Here is a 22114-nt window from a genome sequence, read left to right on the forward strand (position 1 = left end):
CGAGCAGCTACTAGTCTTTAAAATAGTGACTAGCACATAAGAGACATTTATCTCGACTTTGCTGAGATTCGAACCCCATACCTCATGGTGGCAATACCTCATGTGCTAGCCACTAGACCGTCCCGAAGGGATACCGTAAATGGACTCAAGGTTTTAGGTTTAGTAGTCAACTAAATGTGAATTTAAGTTGACTAAGGGATCAATCAATTGGGTCCAAGGAACCAATAAGAAAAATGATTCTGTTCATGGCTAAGTCAACTGGGTACTTGATTGATAGCATCAGTTAAGTGGTGGCCCATGTGAAAAGTAAAAAAATAAAAAAATATTGCAATAACAATCAGATTGCAAGAATCAATTGACCGTTGAAATTGGATGAGTCGACTACTAGGTGGTAGCAGTCATTTGGTAGTGTTTTGACGGTTATAAGGATAACTTCAAGGTTGGCGAATTAGAGTTGATCAAACTCTAACAAAAACCTTGTTATTCTTATTTGCTTCCCTTTTGTAATCTTTTGTAAATCAGAAGATTGTAAGAGATTTCTCCATCTCTAGTTGATTGAGAAGGAGAAACTTAGGGGGCGTTTGGTTTAGGGGAATAGGAGTGGGGAATAGGAATTAGAATCATTGATTGCTATTGTTAATGTTTGGATTATAGGAATAGGAATACAAATAAATGAATGAACCCTTGAAATTGGGTAATAACTCATTCCCATGTACCTCCCCTTCAATGAGCCATTATCCTATTTTCATCAATCAAAATATTCCTTTATTCCAAAAATATCCTTGACCTAAAACTAAAATTTTCTCCCTTAATATCAAATATCAAAATATATTTATTTATTTTTTCTTTCATATCACTTCTCTCTCCTTATCCTCTCTCATCATATTTTCTCTCTCATCATTTTATCACACACTTTCTCTATCCTTAATCTCTCCCATCACACTCTCTTTCCTCCTTTTTTCTCATTACACTTTCTCTCTCATCATACTTTTTCTCTCCTCAATCTCTTCCATCGCACTCTCTTCCTTATTTTTTTCTCATCATACTTTCTCTCTCATCATACTTTCTCTCTCCTCAATCTCTCCCATCACACTCTCTTTTCTCTTTTTTTCTCATCACACTTTCGCTTTTATCACACTTTCTCTCTCCTCAATCTCCCTTGTCACACTCCCTCCTTTTTTCCTCAACACACTTTCTCTCTCATCAATCTCTCTCATCACACTCACTGTTCTCTTTTTTTCTCATCATACATTCTCTCTTACAATACTTTCTCTCTCCTCAATCTCTCTCATCACACTCTCTCTCCTCATTTTTCCTCATTACATTTTCTCTCTCTTCATCCTCTCTCATCATACTTTCTCTCTCATCTTCTCTCGTCATGCTCTCTCCTATCACACTCTCTTTTCTCATTTTCTCTCATCACACTTTCTCTCTCTTCATTCTTTCTCATCACACTTTTTCTCTCATCATACTTTCTCTCTCATAATTCTCTTTCATCATATTTTTTTCTCACATTCATCTTTCTCTTACATCTATTTCTTTCTCTTATTTTCCTTTAAGGGTAAAAAAGGAAATTTTGATTTATTCCGATAGAAAATATGTAACTAAACAAACATTGTTTTTAAGAGTGATATCCATGCTCATACTCATTCCCATTCCACTATACAATAATTCCCATTCTGATATCTATTCCTACGAAAGAACCAAACGCTCCCTTAGTAGTTTTCTAGGCTGTGGAATACAAGCCTAAAGTATGTCAAACCACATTAAAACAAAACAACCCTGTTGTTGATTGATAAGCTTGCTTTTATTTTTATTTCATTTCCGTTGTCATAACGTTATTAGCTCAATAGCAAGAGTAGATAAAATCATATCTACAGGGGTAAATATTTACCCCCTCTAGTTTAGCCATCCGATTCAGAGAATAGGTACAAGAGAAGGAAAACTCCTTGAGCAGAAATTTAGACATCATATCCTCTTATACCAACATATCTTGTTATTTGCGAGTGTAGATTCAGAGTAAGGTCATGGTAACGTTCTCCTGGAAAGTAGGAACAAATTTAACTGTTTCAGCTATTAATCTCAGTAATCATAACCGCCTCGATTAATGTTAATTGATCAACTGTTACTGATCATTATCTTCATAAATAATAAGCATTGGCCACATATATAAGTGGCCAATAATTGCACGAGCCAAGTTAGAAAACTCAAGAGTGCTTAGAGCAAGGAACTCAAGATACATTAAGGGATCTCAAGGAGCTGGGAGTAACTCAAGAAACTCAGACTAGGGAAACAAACATGTACCGATTTAGGTCGAGGTCAACATATAAATGTTATGAACTGACCCAGTTCAAGAGTTTAGCCCATTGGATCAGGATCTTGGAACATGTGAGGTAGCGTATAGCTGACTTGGAGTGATTATGACTAGGGGTATCAAATATGATCGACAAGTATTGGTTAAAATAGTTGCGTGGTTGTTCCATATAGAATATACATACATTAGACATTATATCAAATGGAACAACACGTCAAATGATAATTAACTCTCCTTACTTTCTCTACGAAGAGGTGGTGATCAATAGAAGATTTCCTATTCCGGTGATTTTTTTCTCAACGGAAGATCTGTTTTTTACAAGCAATTGAAGGTCTGCATTTTGTTCCTTCTTCTCTATTATTTCTTACAGTTAGAAAGTCACTTATTCTCAGAGACGGGGCCATCTCCCACAACACTGGAGTTGTCAACTGCCACACTGCAAGAGGAACACCTACTTGAGCTGCTACTGCTAGGAATATCTTTGAGTTGTGGCCTCTTCCTCGTCCCAGAAGGCACCACATCCTGCAGAACAAATTCCAGTTAGTTCTTCCTAACATTTGCTACCATCGAAGCCATCATTACAAACTGGGGAACAGAAGCTTAGAACTATTTCAGATATCAACATGGACTTCACAGAAACTAATTCTAGCACATTAGCACCAACCAAGTTATGTGCTGATTGTGACCGAATAGAAACTGAAGAACCAAGACTCTTGAGCTCCAACTCTGTTGCAACATCAGAAAGGGCACTATTTCTTTTTCCAGAGTCCTGATGATCATCATCACATGGCTTGTTCCCAGGATACTGATGGCTTGATGTCTGCCATTTGGCTGCTTCTTTACATGAATTTTGGCTTTCAATTGATGATCGCTTAGCTTGAGAATTGCAAGAAGGGTATACCATGCCAGTAGAACATCGATCATGAATAGTTCCTTGACTTGGATTATGGAAGAAAGGGTAAGGACGTACTGAGTGGATTAGAATTGGAGCTGAGGGAATTGGAACTGGGTAAGGAGGATGGAGGATAAGTGAAGAGTCGCATATTGCCCAAGGATGTACAACTGCAAGCCGTTGCTGACATTGGACATTTAAATGATCAACTGCTGATTTCAGGTTTGCTTTCTCTTCTCTGAGCTCATTTTTTTCTTGTGTCAGCTACAGACAAAAGAACAATACTTTAATATAAACATTTGCACTTACAGTCTGTCAAATTTACAAAGTTGCTCCCATCAATTTAATTTACCTCATGAGATTCTTCAGAAAGAGAGTTGTATTCAGCTTTCAGTGTGTTAATTTTAGCAGTCAAGTCCTTCAGCATCTGAATTGTGTCGCGTAGAATGGTGACCTTGTCATTCTTGTGTTGTTCTGGATCTGAAACAATTTTCCACATTTGATATGAAAAATATCAGCAAGCTTAATAAAACTCAAAGGCATGATGATATACATGAAACAACAAGAGTATCAGACCAAGTTATAGATCGCAAAGAATGATTATTTATATCATCTTTGTGAAAGAAAAAAATTCTGAAGTTACTCAATCGTCATGTTCAGTAGATTCAAAAGAGCATATTGTTCAGCCTGCATTCAGGGTTTCTTCAGTGAATGTGTTACCACAGCTTCATATTCTATGAGCCTAAATGACGGCATTCACGGTTTCTTCAGTGGACCGCGGGGACTAAGGCATGGAGACCCACTATCATCCCTATTATTCGGTCTTTGTCTTGAAATGCTATCAAGGAGATTGAAGGTAATTTCATTGTTGCCATCTTTTCATTTTCACCCCATGTGTGGAGTAACTTGGATCACTCATCTAGCCTATGCTGATGACATATTGTTGTTTGCAAGAGCTGATGTTACCTCTATCAAACTAGTTGCAGGCTGTCTGGAGGATTTTGGGGATGAAGCAGGCCCGAGAGCTAATCCCATGAAGTCCAACATGTATATGACCGGAGTAGATGACACAGCACAACTACTACATATTATCGATTTTCGGGAGGGCGCTTTTTCGTTCCGGTATTTGGGTATCCCACTTGCTAGGGAGAAGCTACGGATTGCCAACTATGGACCCTTGCTAGATGCGATAACAAAGAAGATAGTTGCACAACCAAAGCACATATTGTCTAATGTTGGACGATTAGAGTTGGTTAGATCAATCCTCCAAGGTGTAGAATATTATTGGCTCTCCATTCTTCCAATACCATGTGAGGTAATAGATAAAATATATGCAATTTGTCGGACTTTCGTTTGGTCTTCAAAACACCCACCAATTTCTTGGGCTAAGATGTGTCTTTCCAAGCAAGAGGGAGGTTACGGACTTCGGGACTTACAAGTATGGAATAGTGCCTTATTATGCATAATACTATGGAATATACAATGCAAAATAGATTCATTATGGGTGTGATGGGTCTATCATCACTACATCAAAGGAGCTGATTTTTGGCAATGGCGTTCAAAAGCCTCGGATTCCCCCTAGCTAAACCACTTGTTGACATTCGAGATCAGTTGGTTCAGGGGTTGAATGGACAAGGAACGTGGAATGGTTTGCCGCAGAGAAAAATGGGACAGTCAATACTTATAAGTTCTTCTGGCCAAAGGGAACAACAGTAGCGTGGGCATCAGTGATTTGGAGACCAGGAATACAGCCCAAACATCAATTTAGTGTTTGGCTACTTGCTCAAGGAAGCTACAGACAGCAGACAGAATTGCATGAGTCTTTTAAGAGCTGTGCATTGTGCCGGCAGGCGGATGAATAAAATGCACACAGTTTCTTCGAGTCCACCATCACCCGTGGCCTATGGAACAAGGTGAGCAGATGTCTTGACATCCGATACGAGGTACAAATGATTGAAGGACTGCTGCAGATTTTTCAGCAACATTATAGAGGCAATCGGCGCATTATGAAGGCACGATACCTAGTGGTTTCATGTATGATTTATCTTCAGTGGGAATGTCGCAATAGATGTCGTTTTGAGAGTGATGTACCTGATATTGATAGGATGTTGTGCAAACTACTGACACATGTTTACCGGTTTGTAGACCTTCATTGATTGTATGTTTGATTGTATGTCATTTTGACATCTATATATATATTTATCATTCCCCAAAAAAAAAAGAAAATATTGTTTTAGGATATCTAGATTCTAGGACATGCTCTTAACAATTTCTTCAAGATTCTTTTAATTAGTGTGAATCTAGTAACATCTTCGAACAAAGAACAAGCAGTAGCTTTTGCTAGTGGCAAACATTGTTCACGTTCACTAATAGTTTATTGTCTTCCAGTTTGAAGCATTATGAACTTACAGGAACCATAATGTTCATTAACAGTTCCTTCTTCAGCTCTGGAAATTGGACAGATTGACGCTCTGAAAATAGTGTAGAACTAGCTACTAAGAAGTTCTAGACTATAGATTAGTGATAACCAATTCAACTTTATTCTCCTTCAAGTCTTACTATCCTTCTAAATATACAATTCCTCATAAATGCTATTAGCGTGAATTGAATCTGGGTTGATGGTATCGTTATGGATGTTTAGCTAACATTATATATATGCAAAACCACTGGTAATTTTACCAATCATTCAACTTCACCTTTGCTCTCTATCACTTTCTACTATGGATCTTATTTTTTAAATCACCTATATACAAAACCAAATGTCACCCCTAAAGGCTAAAAAATATATAAATTGAAGACAAGTTTAGTAAAAAGATAAATGCCAATAATCAATTTAAAGACACTTTATATAATATGTCAAACTCAATGGAATTTATTGTCAATTATAGTCACAAATTATGGATGAGATAAAAGTAATATTTTATGTTTACCAAGGAAACCTTTCTTTTAAATACAGAATAGAAGCAAATATGGAAATAAGGGTATCTTGTATCAAACACAACAAAGATTACAAGGAATGCCTTTATTATGATCTTCATGTTAGTTCTCTGAACCTTGAATCATTTAAATTTGAAAAATGAAACAATGATCTATATTGGCTATATCAGCACTGTAAACTAATAACGGTTGAACAATAGATACTCTCATTCAATCAACACCTCAAAAACATATTTAATTGAGATAAGTTTTTGAGGTCAGGTAGCCATCTTCTAGTCTATTGTGTATAAATTTTTTTATTCCATTTTGATTTAAGAGTCAATTCTAGAATTTGGTTGTTCACCGTGTATGCATCGACTACGCATTAATCCAAGGGAGAAATTTTACCTAACGCATTTCCCAACTCTAAGAACTGTTCATTTAGTTTCTCTCTCCTCAATTTTTCTCGACCAGCTTTCTGGACCTTCCTTGCAGCAACCAAATCTTTCTCAAATCTGAAAAGGTCAGAAGAGAGGTGAATCACAGTCTAAGTATTAGCAAGATGATGATGGATTTAAATGATATCTAAGCAGTGTAAGAAACAAATCGCATAACCTCACAGTACAATGAATATCATGCAGAAACTTAATTAGCACCTTGTTGGTGTAATACTGTAACAAGAAATGTATTTGTGATGCCTTCCATGCCTAACACATATTGTAGCCCTATGTTGCATGCTATTGTTGAAACTTCCCATAAAAGCATGCTTACCATATCAACACTTACACACTTAGAATTAAGTCCAGCATGCCCTGTGGAAATAAGCTACAGCATAAGCAATACTTATTCTGACCCTATTAACATTCCTCTGAAATTTTGACATCGTGAGATTAACTTTGAGAAACTTCACAGGTTTTCTTTACTGAACCGAGATTCTTTCTTGGTCTGACCATGCATAGCCAAAGCTCATCAAACAAATATAGAATATCAATCTGCAGGATGCATCTAAGCACAAGTCTCCAGAGCAAGTTTTACAAGTCACATTCTTTTTGTTGAAATTTTCATTCTGCTCTACAAGTCATTAGAGCAACTTCTAACTTGGTTTGCGCAGAAGGCTACAAGACAGTTAATTGAGGTTGACAGTTGCAATCCATTTACTTGTTTGAATACTTTTATGGTATTACTCTTGGACCAGGATTGAGTATTGTTTACTTTATCATTTCCTACAAGCCAATTAATCGAGGTTCTGAAGTTACAATCGTTTTCCTTGTTTGAATAATTCTATAGTATTACTCTTGGACTGGGGTTGAACCATAAGATTCTCTTTGTCTACCCATCTTTAGTGCAACGATAACAGGAACAAGGAGGAAGAACAACAAATTTCCAAATTAAACCTCCAAGCTAATGCATCAAGATCAAGTTATCATCCTCTTTTTCAAGTGACAAAATAAGGATTAAAATGACGATGAATTGATTTACTAGTCGATGATAGATTAGGACTCTTGGAAAGATGAGTCCTAGAAGCATGGGCCTCTTAGTTAGGAAATCTATGCGAGATGAGAGTCTAAACATGACTTAAACAAGGACTTGACCTTAGAGTTGGCCAGAGTCAATGTGTTAGTTGACTAAAGAGTGATTTCAGTCAACATTGATTGAGTCAACCAAGCTATCAACTCAGGCTGGGACAGTCGACTAGGCAATTGACTGAAGCAAGATTAGTCGACTTACAGGTAAGATCACTTGACTGGAATACCAGGATTGATTGTGATTGTCAGATGGCTCAAATGCTATAGTATATAATCAACTGGATGGAGACTCAATTGATTCAAATAGTCGTAGTGAGTTAGGCAAAGGATCAACCAATTGAGGTAAGTTAAGAGTCGATTGGATTATAAGAGATAGTTGTTGGAAACAAAAAGCATATAAGAACTGGTTCAAGAACAAGCAGTCCAGAGGAGATTTTGACAGCGTTCTTGAGCGGTAAAAAAGATAGAAAGCAAATAACAGTAAGTGAAGGCTAGACAAAGAAGAGTTCCAATCTTGTTATACTTTTTTATTGTCGTAATTCATGGTATTATTTTATATTGTTTTGTTGTTCATTGTAAGGAAGGTTATAAGAGGTTTCTCCACCTTGGGAAGACATTCGAGAAGAAAAAAGCATAGAGGGATTTTGAGAGTGACTCACTAACGAGTGATAGATAATAGAGTAAGGGTTCTAAATCACGTAAACGACAAGTGTTTGTTTTGCTTTGTGTTGTGTTTATGTTTTGATATTCGACTGTGTAGTAACACAATTATAGAATTGAGTAATGCAAATGAGTGATGGGCTATTCACCATCCCCTCCCCCCTAACCTCATCAACGATCCAAGATAGATAACATTTTTAGTCAACTCCAACTTGATTTAATCAATTTAACTAATTTAAGACAATTCCACTGGCTTCAACAACAAACTTATGTAGGATCGATTGATGACGTATCAAATAGTTAGAAGGGAGTGAATAACGCTTCAAAATTTTTCTCTTGCTAATACTTAGCAACACCAATCAATTAAGTTAGTTGTAGAGAACATAAAAGAAACTATACAAGCATTAACGCAATAGATTTTGTGGTTTCGAAACTCTAGTCCTATTCCATGGCCTATTACTCAAATGGCAAATCACTCCGCAAATCCCACTATCTTTCTACTTCCTAGAGGTAGGAAACTTCTTACAAGAAGTCTTACAAAGCAAAGTTTGTAAGAAACAAACAATATAAGACTAAAAATTAAACAAGAGAGCACGAGAATGTTGGCCTTGATAAGCACCCTTTGTCTCTTTATTTATAACGTTCAAGTTTCCTTCTAATAAGCTTCAATCCATTAACCTGTAGCACTCTAGTTAATACAGAGCTTTGACTTAACTTTTTTGTCAATTGTTTTCTTGATTATGTAAGCTTCAACTTAGCAACCAATACTTCAATAGATTCAACCTGATTCCAATCGAGTGTATTACCTAGGAGCAAATCCTTTAGTCAACTTTTTCCTAATCAACTTGTAGCTTCGCAAAGGCATCTGATAACTAAACCCTTCCTCTGCCTTGCTTGATCAACAATCTTGTGTTATGACTTATATTTGGAATTCAGTTAACTAGGCAGTCAACTCAACTCTCGTCAGTCAACTTCGACTCTATTGGTTGAAGTGTACCTGATCGCGATTTGGAACCACTAGTTTGGCGATTCAAAAAATCTCGACCCTTAATATACTTTAACTTTTAAAGGCAATTATGGTTCATGATTCGGAACTGCTAATTACAGTTCGGTTCACAATTCAAGAATATTATTTATATTTTACTTTTTTAAAAAAAAAGACTTGAATTGTTAAAGTTGTCTACGTATCCTCTTAGGGCATCGGGAAATCAAAACTCAGATACTTTGCTTGCTTTAAAAAAACTCTAACTCACTTAACTTTTTTGTCAATTGTTTTCTTGATTGTGTAAGCTTCTACTTAGCAATAAATCCTACTCAACCTGATTCCTAGGGCATCGGGGAATCAAAACTCTTGATTGTGTAAGCTTCTACTTAGCAATAAATCCTACTCAACCTGATTCCAATCATGTATTACCAGGGAACAAATCCTTTAGTCAACTTTTTCCTAATCAACTCTCGTCAGTCCATTCTCGTGACTTTGTTGGTTTGAAATATACCCGACCACAATTTCGAACCACTAGTTCGCCGATTCAAAAAATCTTGACCCTTAACCTTAACCTTTAAAGGTGATTACGGTTCATAATTTGGAACCGCTAATTACAGTTTGGTTTACGATTCATGACGATTCAAGATTATTATTTATATTTTAATTTTTTGAAAAACAAATTTAGAAAAAATAATAAAAAAAAGACTTGATTATTATTTATATTTTAATTTTTTGAAAAACAAATTTAGAAAAAATAATAAAAAAAAGACTTGAATGTATTGAAGTTGCCTATGTATCCTCTTAGAATATAAGATAATCAAAACTCGCATACTTTGCTTGCTTTTTTACCCTTATTATCTTAGAAAGTGGCATTATTTACTTACTTTCATATCTGATCCCCATAATGGTAGTTACTCTAGTATCAATATCGTCCTATCACCTATGAAAGTTGCAATCGTTGTATTCTTTTTACAACTCTCATCCAATCAACAAATAATACTTGGGCTTCCAAAGAGTTAAAAGACAAAGTAGATTATCTTTCATCTAAGATATTACCTCCAAAACTAAATATCTATAGTAACGGTTGACACCGGATAAATTAGAATCTCCTTCGCTATAATAGAGAGGATGTGATAACTTTGGGGCTTTCATGACTACCATCGTAAAATATTAAAATTCGGCTCGCTGTCTATTTCATTGAAATCAAAATAAGTTATAAAATAATTCTCAAGTTCTTTTTCGAAACTTGAGAATCCCTGTAGACGTTTCGTCCATTCTTATAATAAAAGTTGTACCTTCTTAATTTTAAATTACTAATACCACTCATATTGTGTGTTTCAACCACATTACTTTCTAATCCATATTTTAAACTATAATATTTGTAAATATGATATAAATTATTTCGGGTATTTTATACCATAAAAGCATGATTAAGAGAAAAAGAATCTTTAAATGATATTAAAGCATTATAATACATAGTGACATTTTATGCAAATAATCTAATCTAAGTCAAGGATCTAAAATAATTACAACTAAATAAATATCAAAAAAATAATAAAAATATTTCTTCCATTTTACATTCATTACCAACACATGTGAGATAAAAATCATTCATGATATATTCATTTAAAATCAAAGTTATATTATAAAAATTGCAATAAATGAGTAGGATAGTATACACTAATAATTGCTCAGTTGTATTATTAAATACTTTTATAATTTTACAAATATTATTATATATATTCCATTAGTGAAAAAATACTTTTAGATGTTGTAATAGTTAGAAAAGGGATTAAATTATACCCCTTAAGATAATCGTGGCGAAAGAAACTATGAACATAATTAGCATATATGCACTGCAAGTAAAGATTAGATGAAGCTATCAAATCAAAGTTTTGGGACAACTTATATAAAATATGACAACAAAAATTAATTAAATAATAAGGTTAAATAGAGGAATAGCCTTAACCGAATTTTTCGAAATTTTTAGAAATTTTCTGAGAATTTTTCGGAGACCGTATGGTGTAGGTTACGGGGATAAAATTTGGGCCACGGGAAAGACTGTTTAGGCTACCCCATTGAACGAGGAAAATTTTTATTTTTCTTTTCCTTTTCCTTTTCTTTTTCTTCTCCCGTCGCCGAACCGTGCCCGACACCCCTTACTTCGCCCGATTCCTCTTCATCTTCCTCTTCCTCTCCCTCACGGCGCTGAACCCGATCACCTTCCCCTCTCACGACGTCTCTTCTCCCTCGCCTACAAAAGCATCGACCAAGGGAGAGCGTCGGTTCCTCTCCTAGGTTCCTCTCCATCTTCCCTCGATCATACCTCCCTCTCGCCTGAGGCCTAATCGGAGCCGTAGCCGGCACCGTCGCATCCGACCATTGGACCAGGGTACCTCAGCGACGTCACGCCCTAGCCATCCTCGCCGCCCCTTTTCTTCCTCTCCCGATCTCTCTGTGCACCGCTGCCGACCACCACAGACACACGACGATAGCCACAGCCGAGAGAGAGCGCCTTAGGTGTCACCTTCTTCCTGCACGGAGCAACACCGACGTCGCAAATCGAAGCCACCCGAGCAACCGTTTTTCCTCTGCCCTAGCTTCCGATTCGCTGCCGACTGGGTGCTCATCTTCCCGATTCGAGGTCCTTTGGTCTTCACTGTCGTGCCCTAGCTCCAGCGGTTGCAGCCACCAGCAACCACTGCCGATTTGGGTAAGTCCGTTGACTATGAGTTCTAGGTTTTGTAGAGGTTTGGATTTTAGAATTCAGGATAGGATGTGTGTTAAATTGGATAGTTACTATTTGGCAGTGGCTGTTGGGAGACGTCGGTCACAGGTCTCTGGCAGCAACCTAACAGTTGGACACTCAGTTTTAGGGCTTGTTGATTTGTTGTGGTGATCTTGCTTCGGTTGAGGATTGAAAGAAGGACGTTACTAAGGTTAGTTTCCATGTTGAGCACTATCCGATAAATGAATATTGTGGGATTGGTTTAGAACATGTTATTATGTGGGGTTGTGACTCTTATAGATGCTTGGAGTTTCTTAGTGGATGATAGAATTTAAACTTGATTGGATTAATTGAATCGTCATATTTGATTAAAGTCACAATGATTAGATTAGGGATTTTATTTAGCTGATTGTTATATAATTAGCTAAATACATTATGTGATCGCATGTCTTTGATATGGGACAAGCTAGGCACTGTGGGAGTTGTTCTGATACGATCTCCATTATTTTTTAGGCGAGTACCTTGACTTATCTCTTTTGATAATGTTATGTTGGTATGCTTAGTAGATTATAGTCTCTAGTAATAATTATGTTCGTATTTGTTTCGGTATGTCACTACATGCTACCTGTTGCATGCTTTCATCTGTTTTGCATTTATGATTTATTATTGCCCTGATTATTTATGCTCATAGTGGTAATGACATACCATGCCTTATGATATACCAGACTAGACATTTACCATATCTAACACGTGTACCGAGATTTCCTTATTTGATCCATGTATTTTCTTTGGGTACATATTTTATGGACATAGGTATGGGCAGGATCTTCATGCTTAGTGTCATGCATCATCTTGCATGATTGCATGTTGAGCAATTGGTAGCCCCATTATTGTTGAGTTCATCGCCAGTTACATGGATCTGTACATACAACCACTCACGGGTTGTATATTAGGCAGGGTGTGTGACAGTTTGCTCTGTCAGTGCTCCACTGGTCCACTCATGGATAGCGAGACGCAGCGTGGTAGCATGTCAGGGATCCCTCCTCTGGACTGTCTCGGGGAGATGAGAGCATTGCGCTCCCCCACTTATGATTTGGGGTAGGAGGATAGGTGTACTCCAACAATATCCTGTCCACTCGGTCACTCATTAGGAGCAGTGACGGCAGAGTGCACAGTTGTCCCTACCCACTCGGTCGCACCATCGTGTGTGAGATGGCTAACTGGCATCAGGGGTGACCATGTCATTTGCATCATATGCATGATTGCATTTATTGCTTGTGTTTGCTGCACTTTGTTTGCTACATATTTGGTGAATGCATATGATTGACATGCATACAGGAGGTATGATATTTTCGGTCTCACGACCTTACTATTATGATAGGAGGCTCTGATGAGTACAATTCTCTTCAGCCTTTTCTGTTTAGTATTTCCAGCTTTTGTCTAGGAGACTGTACTCCATGATTATTACTATTAATTATAGTTTACTATGCATGTCAACTTGGTATCCGCTGAGTGTTGGACTCACCCCGTTGATATTATCTATTTCAGGTTGAGGTCGTCAGGAGGTTCCAGTCGCTAGTCCCCACTTCGCGTCGCGTCAGTTTTCTACTCTTTAGTCTTTTGGTTCCTTGTTACATTTTATATATATACGTGTGATGTGTATGATTTGTACTCGAGGAATTTTTATCGAGTTTTGGGTTTACTACTTATTTTTCGCTGCGATGGTTTCTCTATTGTGTTTTTCCTTTTCCTTTGTAGTAATGGGTTGTTTTTCCAATAGACTATGTGGTTGTGTCAGCCAGAAGCTGAGATGATTTAAACTGCGTGGATTGTTGTTGTGTTTCATATTTATTATTCCGACCGTGTTGGCCGAGGTATATGTGGCCCTGAGGGCATGTAGTAAAGTTTCATATAGTGACCCGTACAGGGGAGATGCTGCCGAAATTTCTTCTGGCAGGTAGTGACAACTTAAATGAAGTATTACAAAACATTCCGACAAATAAAATGATTTTAATAGGAGGTGATTTAAATGGACATGTTGGAGTGAAAAATGAGGAATATGAGTGGGTGCATGGGGGTTATGGATTTAGAATGAGAAATGAAGAAGAAAAATTATATTAGAATTTGCAATAGCATATGACCTTATATTAGCTAATATATTTTTTAAGAAAAAAGAAACAACACTTGGTCACGTTCAAAAGTGGGAATAATAAATCACAAATTGACTTTCTTATGGTTAGAAAGAATGATAGAAAGATTTTTAAAGATTAAAAGATCATCCTGGAGAAAACTTAACTACCTAATATCGGTTAGTAGTGTTGGATATACGTCAAGCATAAAATCAATAAAAAAAATATATATACGACTCCTAGAATTAAGTGATGGAAAGCAAAATATATTTAAGGAGAAGATAGGAATACAAGTATTAGGTAAAATATATGATGAATCTAATACAACATGGGACAAAATAGCATCAAAGTTGAAAATAACAGCTAAAAGTATACTCAGTAAGTTAAAAGGACATGCATCACTAAATAAGGAATCTTGATGGTGGAATGAGAAAATATAAGAGAAAGTGCAGGGAAAACAAATAATTTATAAAGAATTATATATTTGTAATAACGAGAAAGATTTAAAAAAATATATAATATCCAAAAAAAAAAAAGAGGCTAGGTAGTGAATGAAATAAAGAATGAAAAATTTTGAATGATTATATCAAAAATAGGATATAAAAGAAGGGAAAAGAGATATTTATAGAATAGCTAAAGGGAGATAAAGGAAGACAAGAGATCTTATCCAAATAAAATGTATTAAAGATAAATGTAATAAGGTACTAACTAGTAAATGATGGAGAAATAAAAGAACGGTGGAAGAGGTATTTTCATCAACTTTTTAATACAGGTTTAGGTGACCAACTTAATTTAGGCAATTTAGGTAGAGGTCAAATAAATATAAAAATTTAATTTTTTAGCGTAAAGTTCAAACTTCATAAAACAAGTTTTAAATGGGATGCATAATGAAAAAATCGTTGAACCAGATGATATTCTGATAAAGATATGACAGTGCCTAGGAAACAAGTATTGAATAACTTATAATGTATAATGGAAAAATCGTTGAACCAGATGATATTCTGATAAAGATATGGCAGTGCCTAGGAAACAAGTATTGAATAACTTATAAAATTATTTAACATGATTGTTGACAGTATGAAGGAATATTCTGATTTGATTTGACAACATTAAAGAATATTCTGATCTGATTTGATTTGATATGATTAGGGAAATGACATAGAAGGAAAGGAATTAAATCTGTGATTGAGAGAGATTGACATGGAAGGAAAGGAATTAAATCTGCAATTGAGAGAGATTTTTATTTTGTAATCTTCCTTTCTAATCTCTCTTGCATCCTCTTATTTTAGTCGGACTCTTTGTAAATTATACAATAATGAAAAAGATTTATGTTCTTTTTCTCTTCATATAATTCCACGGTATCAGAGCAATAGGATGTAAGGATGAATTTTAAGGCAGCCATGGTTGGCTCTGGTCCAACATCTTCGAATGCTGGGAGTGAGATATTGCCTTTGGAGGCAAAAGCCCAAGCAAATGCTCAACCGATGACGGGTTTTCTTCCTGACAACTCTACTGGATCTCTCCAGACTACTCTTCATAAACTGAATGAAAAAAATTATCTTGAGTGGTCTCAAACAATACGATTGACAATAGACGGCAAAGGAAAACTTAGGTATCTCAATGGTGAAATCAAACCTCCAACCACAAAGGATCCAAGATTCTAGCAGTGGCGGTCTCAAAATTCTATGATCACTGCTTGGTTAATAAACTCTATGGATCCTGTGATTGGAAAGTCATTTATATTTCTACCCACAGCTCGAGATGTGTGGGAAGCTGTTAGAGAAACGTATTCAAATTGGACAATCATTCTCAATTGTTCGAATTAAACACTCGACAATGGAAAATGGAGCAAGGAGATCGTGAGGTAACAACTTATTATAATGAGATGATGATTGTTTGACAGGAGTTGGATTTGTTTGAAGAAGAAGATTGGGAAAATCCAAATGATAGTGCTCAGTATAAAAAGAAGATAGAAAGAGGCCAGATATTTGTGTTCCTGGCTGGTTTGAACAAGGAACTCGATGAGGTTCGAAGGCGTATCCTGGGACGAAAGCCTTTGCCTCCTCTAAGAGAAGTTTTCTCAAAAGTACGTAGGGAAGAAGCAAGACGATATGTAATGCTAAAAAATATTCCTAAATCAAAACCAGAAATGGAAGGGTCTGCTCTTGCAGTTTGTGGTGCAGAATTTGAAGGAAATAGACAAGGAAAGCAAAGGCCTTGGTGTGACTATTGCAGAAAATCATGGCACACTCGTGAAAACTGCTGAAAGTTGCATGGAAAACCAGCATATGGGAAGAGGAAATAGGACAGTGATAACAAGTTAGGGGGAGCACATGAAAGTCGTGCCCTTCATGTGAACCATTCAGATCCAAAGCAGTAGTCTTCCTCAGAATCTTTTCCCTTCGGTAAGGAACAAATGGAGCACTTACAAAAACTATTTCAGTCCCAATCCTTAGGAAATTCTAATTCTTCATGTGCCCTTGCTGATTCAGGTATTGTTCCCATCGGTACCCTTGCATGTACCAAATTTAATGGCTTCTGGATCTTAGATTCAGGTGCTACTAATCATATGACTGGTATTTCATAATATTTCTCTTCTTATACACCAAGTGTAGGGAATCAAAAGGTCATAATATTTCTCTTCTTCTATCTATAGCTGCTAACCTTGATTGGCCATTGAATCAGCTAGATGTGAAGAATGCATTCTTAAATGGGAACCTAGAAGAGGAGGTTTATATGGATCCTCCACCTAGATTCACTGAGAAATTTAAGGGTAAAGTGTGCAAACTGAGAAAGTCTATATATGGACTCAAACAGTCCCCCAGAGCTTGGTTTGATAGGTTTACAAAGTTTGTTAAAGGTCAAGGATATACTCAGGGTCAATATGATCATACTTTATTTACTAAAAGATCCACCAAAAACAATATTTCAATGGTGATTGTTTACGTGGACGACATAATATTGATTGGTGATGATGCTGAAGAAATGAGCAAATTGAAGCAAAGCTTAGCAAAAGAATTTAAGATTAAAGACTTGGGCCAACTAAAATATTTTCTGGGAATGGAAGTTGCAAGATCAAAGAAGGACATCGTGGTTACCCAATGGAAGTATATTCTGGATCTTTTAAAAGAAACTGGATTGAATGACTGTAGACCATCAGAAATGCCAATAGATGTTAGTGTTAAGCTTGGAGAAGTCAAACAGGGAACTCCTGCAGATGTAGGAAGGTACCAAAGATTGGTTGGAAGGTTGATTTACTTGTCACACACACACCCTGATATTGCCTTTGCTGTGAGTATGGTAAGTCAATTTATGCATTCTCCATTTAAAGAGCACCTTGAAGCTGCATATCGAATTCTCCGATATTTGAAAGGGACTCCAGGAAAAGGACTCTTCTTTAGGAAAATTGATAAGAGAGGGATTGAGGTGTATACTGATGCTGATTGGGCAGGATTAATCACTGATAGGAGGTCAACTTCAGGGTACTGTACATTTCTTTGGGGTAACTTAGTTTCTTGGAGAAGCAAGAAACAAAGTGTAGTTGCAAGAAGCAGTGCCGAGGCAGAATTTAGATCTATGGCTCAAGGGATCTGTGAGGTTCTTTGGATTAAGAAGGTCCTAGAAGATCTTACTAAGGAAATTAATCTTCCTATGAAGCTGTACTGTGATAACAAGGCAGCGATCAGCATTGCTCAAAATTCAGTTCAACATGACAGAACAAAGCATGTTGAGATTGACCGACACTTTATAAAGGAAAAACTCGATGAAGGGATAATTTGCACGTCATTTGTGCCAACTTCACAGCAAGTGGCAGATGTGTTAACTAAGGGCTTGTTGAAACAAAAATTTGAATTTCAAGTCAACAAGTTGGGCATGATAGATATATTTGCACCAACTTGAGGGGAAGTGTTGACAGTATGAAGGAATATTCTGATTTGATTTGACAACATTAAAGAATATTCTGATCTGATTTGATTTGATGTGATTAGGGAAATGATATAGAAGGAAAGGAATTAAATCTGTGATTGAGAGAGATTGACATGGAAGGAAAGGAATTAAATCTGTGATTGAGAGAGATTTTTATTTTGTAATCTTCCATTCTAATCTCTCTTGCATCCTCCTATTTTAGTCGGACTCCTTGTAAATTATACAATAATGAAAAAGATTTATGTTCTTTTTCTCTTCATACAATTCCACAATGATATTAAAAACGAAAAAAATATCTTATCAATAGAAGGTAAGTACTCTAGTCCCCTTATATAAGAATAAGGGAGACATAGAAAATTGTGCAAGTTATCAGGGTATTAAACTATGAGTCATACCATAAAACTTTGGAAAAAAATAATAGAAAAAAGAAGATTAAGGAAGGAGACCACAGTGACCGAAAATCAATTTGAGTTCATGTATAGAAGGTCGACAATAGAAGCTATACATCTTCTTAGACAACTAATTGAAAAAATATTAGGAGCAAAAACAAAATCTATACATGGTATTCATTGACTTAGAAAAAACTTATGAAAGAGTCTCAAGAGTAATTATATGAAGAATTCTAAAAAAGAGAGGTTAGCGCAACATATATTGAACTAATTAAGGATATGTATGAGAAAGTAATGACTAGAGTAAAGACTTTCGGCGGAGTAACTGAAATATTTCCAATAAAAATAGGGTTACATTAAGGATCAACTCTAAGTCTCTATCTTTTTATATTAATTATGGACGAACTCACTACAGACATTCAAGACACAGTACCATGATACATGTTGTTTGCAGATGGTATTGTTTTGGTAGATGAAATACGTGAATGAGTAAATGTTAAACTAGAATCTTAGCAGAAAACATTAGAAAGAAAAGGTTTTAGGCTTAATTAAATAAAGACAGAATATATGAAATTTAAGTTTAGCAATATTAGACGTAATGAGACAATTGTTAAGATAGAAGATGATGAGTTGTCCGGAACTGAGAGCTTTAAATATTTAGAATTATTTTTACAAAACGATGGAGGGATTAAAAAAGATATCTTACATAGAGTACAAGCAGAATGGTTGAAATGGATAGCGTCGGGCGTTTATGTGACTATAAAGTACCTCTAAAACTTAAAAGAAAGTTCTACAAACCGCAGTTAGACCTGCTATGTTATTTGGAGTTGAATGTTGAGCTATGATTCGAGCACATGAGCAAAAGATGAGAGTTGCAGAGATGAGGATGTTAAAGTGGATATGTGGACATACGAGGATAGACAGAATAAAAATTAGAGCATTAGAGAGAAAGTCGGAGTTACATCTATTGAGGGAAAACTCCGAGAAACACATTTAAAATGGTACGGACATGTAGTTAAACGACCAATAAATACTCTAGTTAGGCAATGTGAAACTATGACAAACACACATATCAAATGATGAAGAGGAATACCAAAAAAGACTAGGTTAGAAACAATAAAACAAGATAAAATTTATTTAAGTATAAATGATGATATAGTAGGAGATAGAACTCAATGGCGTAAAAGAATTCATATAGTCGACTCCACCTAATATGATAAGACTTGGTTGTTGTTGTTATGGTATATTATTAGCATTTTATGCAAAAAAATAAACACTATCTATATGAAATGGATCTTGTAATAAATTATAAATTGAATTCCACTGTGTTGATACATCATGTAAAATATTTTAGGTCCCATTCAATTAATTTTACAAAATCTACCCCATTGTTTTAGTATACTAGGATATGACCATAACTAAGAAATACCAATTTTAATTGATCTAATTTGATTTTAGAATTTGTATTCCATCTTGGAAGCATTCACTAAAAATATAGCATACATATCGAATATGGAAATATAAATCCCTAATAGCAAGTTGACATACAATTTTAAGTTCTTATACTATTAGGATATTATCAAATGATATTGAAAATATTTTAGAAGTTAATTCATATTCTTCTAAAATTAAGCATACCAATTGAGATATGTTGTGAGCGGTTTGCGCTTCGTAAAAGACTCACCAGGGACAGAGATTACGATTATAACCCGTCTAACCAAGTCAATGGGTAACTAGCCTGTTAACTCAATTAAGGGTCTAAGCCAAGTTTGATTCAAACCCGACCTATAGTTGGGCATGAGCAAAGGCGAGAAGGCTAGCTAAGGAGGGTCAACAGGCTCAGAGCATCCGAGGGATGCAGCTTGAAAGTAGAAAACCTCGAGACTTAAGGTACTTCAAGATGAGGGAGTGACCTGTATATAAAGGGCGAATGGTAAACAAGTAACTTAGGCAGACTTGACATTTGAACTAGCCGGAGTCCATATGTCAATTGAATAATGGTGAGATTCAATCTTACTGGTCATCCAAATATTTATGTACCCTAAGTTAGGTCTGTTTGGGATATTATGGTTGGATATTGAAGGGTAAGGATCTTTCAACCATTGCTATCAGACCTTGTTAAGTAAACAAAAGGGTGTCCAATCGATTGAGCTTCATTACAAGAAATAGAATGTTTCGAAGTGACTGAAGCAGTCGACTAGATTTCATTGGAAGAGCATAGAATGTCCAAGAGTCGCTTGGAGCAATCGACTAAGCACTAAGGAGTTGACTAATGGTTCAGACCAGTCCCAGCCGATTGATGTTGTAGCAACCAATTCAAATAAGACCGAAGGATGGAAGTTCCAACAACACGATTAGAATAAGATTGACGGAGCATTTGAGTGATGGGTGACACTCAATTGACTGATGGTCGCCAAATCAACAAATAAGAGAATTCAACGAGAAGCTATAAAAGGGGACCATGGGGTTGCGAAATTGAAATCCACATAGTTCAATCATGCCTATATTATGTTTTATCTAAGCCTTCATTATGTTTATTATTCTCTTGTATTTGCTGATTGTTGTAGGAGATTTCTCTACCTCCAATACTTAATTGAAGAGGAGAAAGTTAGTGGACTCTTTATGGATAGGTCGTGGATGTAGCATCTTGGGGACTAAACCACGTAAATCGAAGGCATCACTCTGATTTGCTTTTGTATTGTGTTCTTTATTTCTGCTGGGCACTATTTTTGTAGAACACTAACACGCAGGCAAGTTATGGTATTCACCCCCCTCTATCACGCTAGCATACCGATCTAACAAGCATCGAAGGAGGTAAATAACGTTGCAAATAAAAATAATTATTTCCTCCTGCTACGATCCGAGCTAACTTACAAAACAAATTCGCAACAAAAATAATAGAAAAAATCACCTATCCCACGCACAATGACACAGGTGAATCATTATCCTTTAGGTGGATCATTCCCAAGATGAAACCTCATGCAAAATAATCAAGAAAAACTTGAGGAATATAATAGAATTCTAGGATTTAGCAAGAAGGCTCAACAAAATAACAATGAATCAATCTCTCTTGTTATTGTCTTCATGGCCTTTGAACCCTCTTATAAAGCATCCTTCAAGCAACGAAATCTTGGCACGATCTGGCTGACATTGTAATCACCAGTCGACTGATACATATCCAACAGTTGACTCATATATTGATTTCCACTCGCAACTTATTCTTGCGACGACTACATTATTTAGGGTTCATCCACCGATTGAAATTCAACGTCTAAGTCGAATCCCACAGCTTGCAACTGATTCCTGTGATTCCTCATAAAACACCTACATTAGTTAATTAATCACAACTAATTAGTTAGCTAGCCTAACAAATTCACGAAACATTCAATACAGAATGTTTCTTAATTGATTGTATAAGTCGAATAGGCCATCAATCAACTACTCATAAACAATCAATCGCTTGACCCATTAAAAATAATCATACAGTAAGTTTCCTAGTTGAATGCTCCAATCAACTGCCTTAGTGCAATTGACTCCAATCCATCTAATAGTCGAGTCTGCTTAAGTTGAGTTCTACCCACACTCAAGCAGCAGGCGGTTGAATTTTTTTTACTATTTGAATACATAATATTAATAAAAATTAATTAA

The 22114-nt window shown here is 36.0% G+C and overlaps 1 protein-coding gene across 2 annotated transcripts in view; it reads right to left on the bottom strand.

The window, feature by feature from the left end:
• Positions 1-2482: 2482 nt before the first annotated feature.
• Positions 2483-22114, bottom strand: part of LOC122021616 (transcription factor bHLH121-like) — a 30640-nt gene continuing 11008 nt past the window's right edge. Inside the window, exons 2-6 of one of the 2 annotated variants that reach the window (XM_042579753.1) lie at positions 6531-6637; positions 3559-3686; positions 3285-3470; positions 2979-3190; positions 2483-2836 (exon numbers count right to left, since the gene is read on the bottom strand). In XM_042579753.1, coding sequence (XP_042435687.1) covers positions 2611-2836; positions 2979-3190; positions 3285-3470; positions 3559-3686; positions 6531-6637 — 859 coding nt within the window. In that variant the 3' untranslated portion in view covers positions 2483-2610. Of the gene's footprint in view, positions 2837-2978; positions 3471-3558; positions 3687-6530; positions 6638-22114 lie in introns of both variants that reach the window. The other variant, XM_042579752.1, reaches the window with a different exon arrangement.

This window comes from Zingiber officinale, chromosome 9A (genome assembly GCF_018446385.1).
Source record: "Zingiber officinale cultivar Zhangliang chromosome 9A, Zo_v1.1, whole genome shotgun sequence".
In the NCBI taxonomy this organism is placed as follows: domain Eukaryota; kingdom Viridiplantae; phylum Streptophyta; class Magnoliopsida; order Zingiberales; family Zingiberaceae; genus Zingiber; species Zingiber officinale.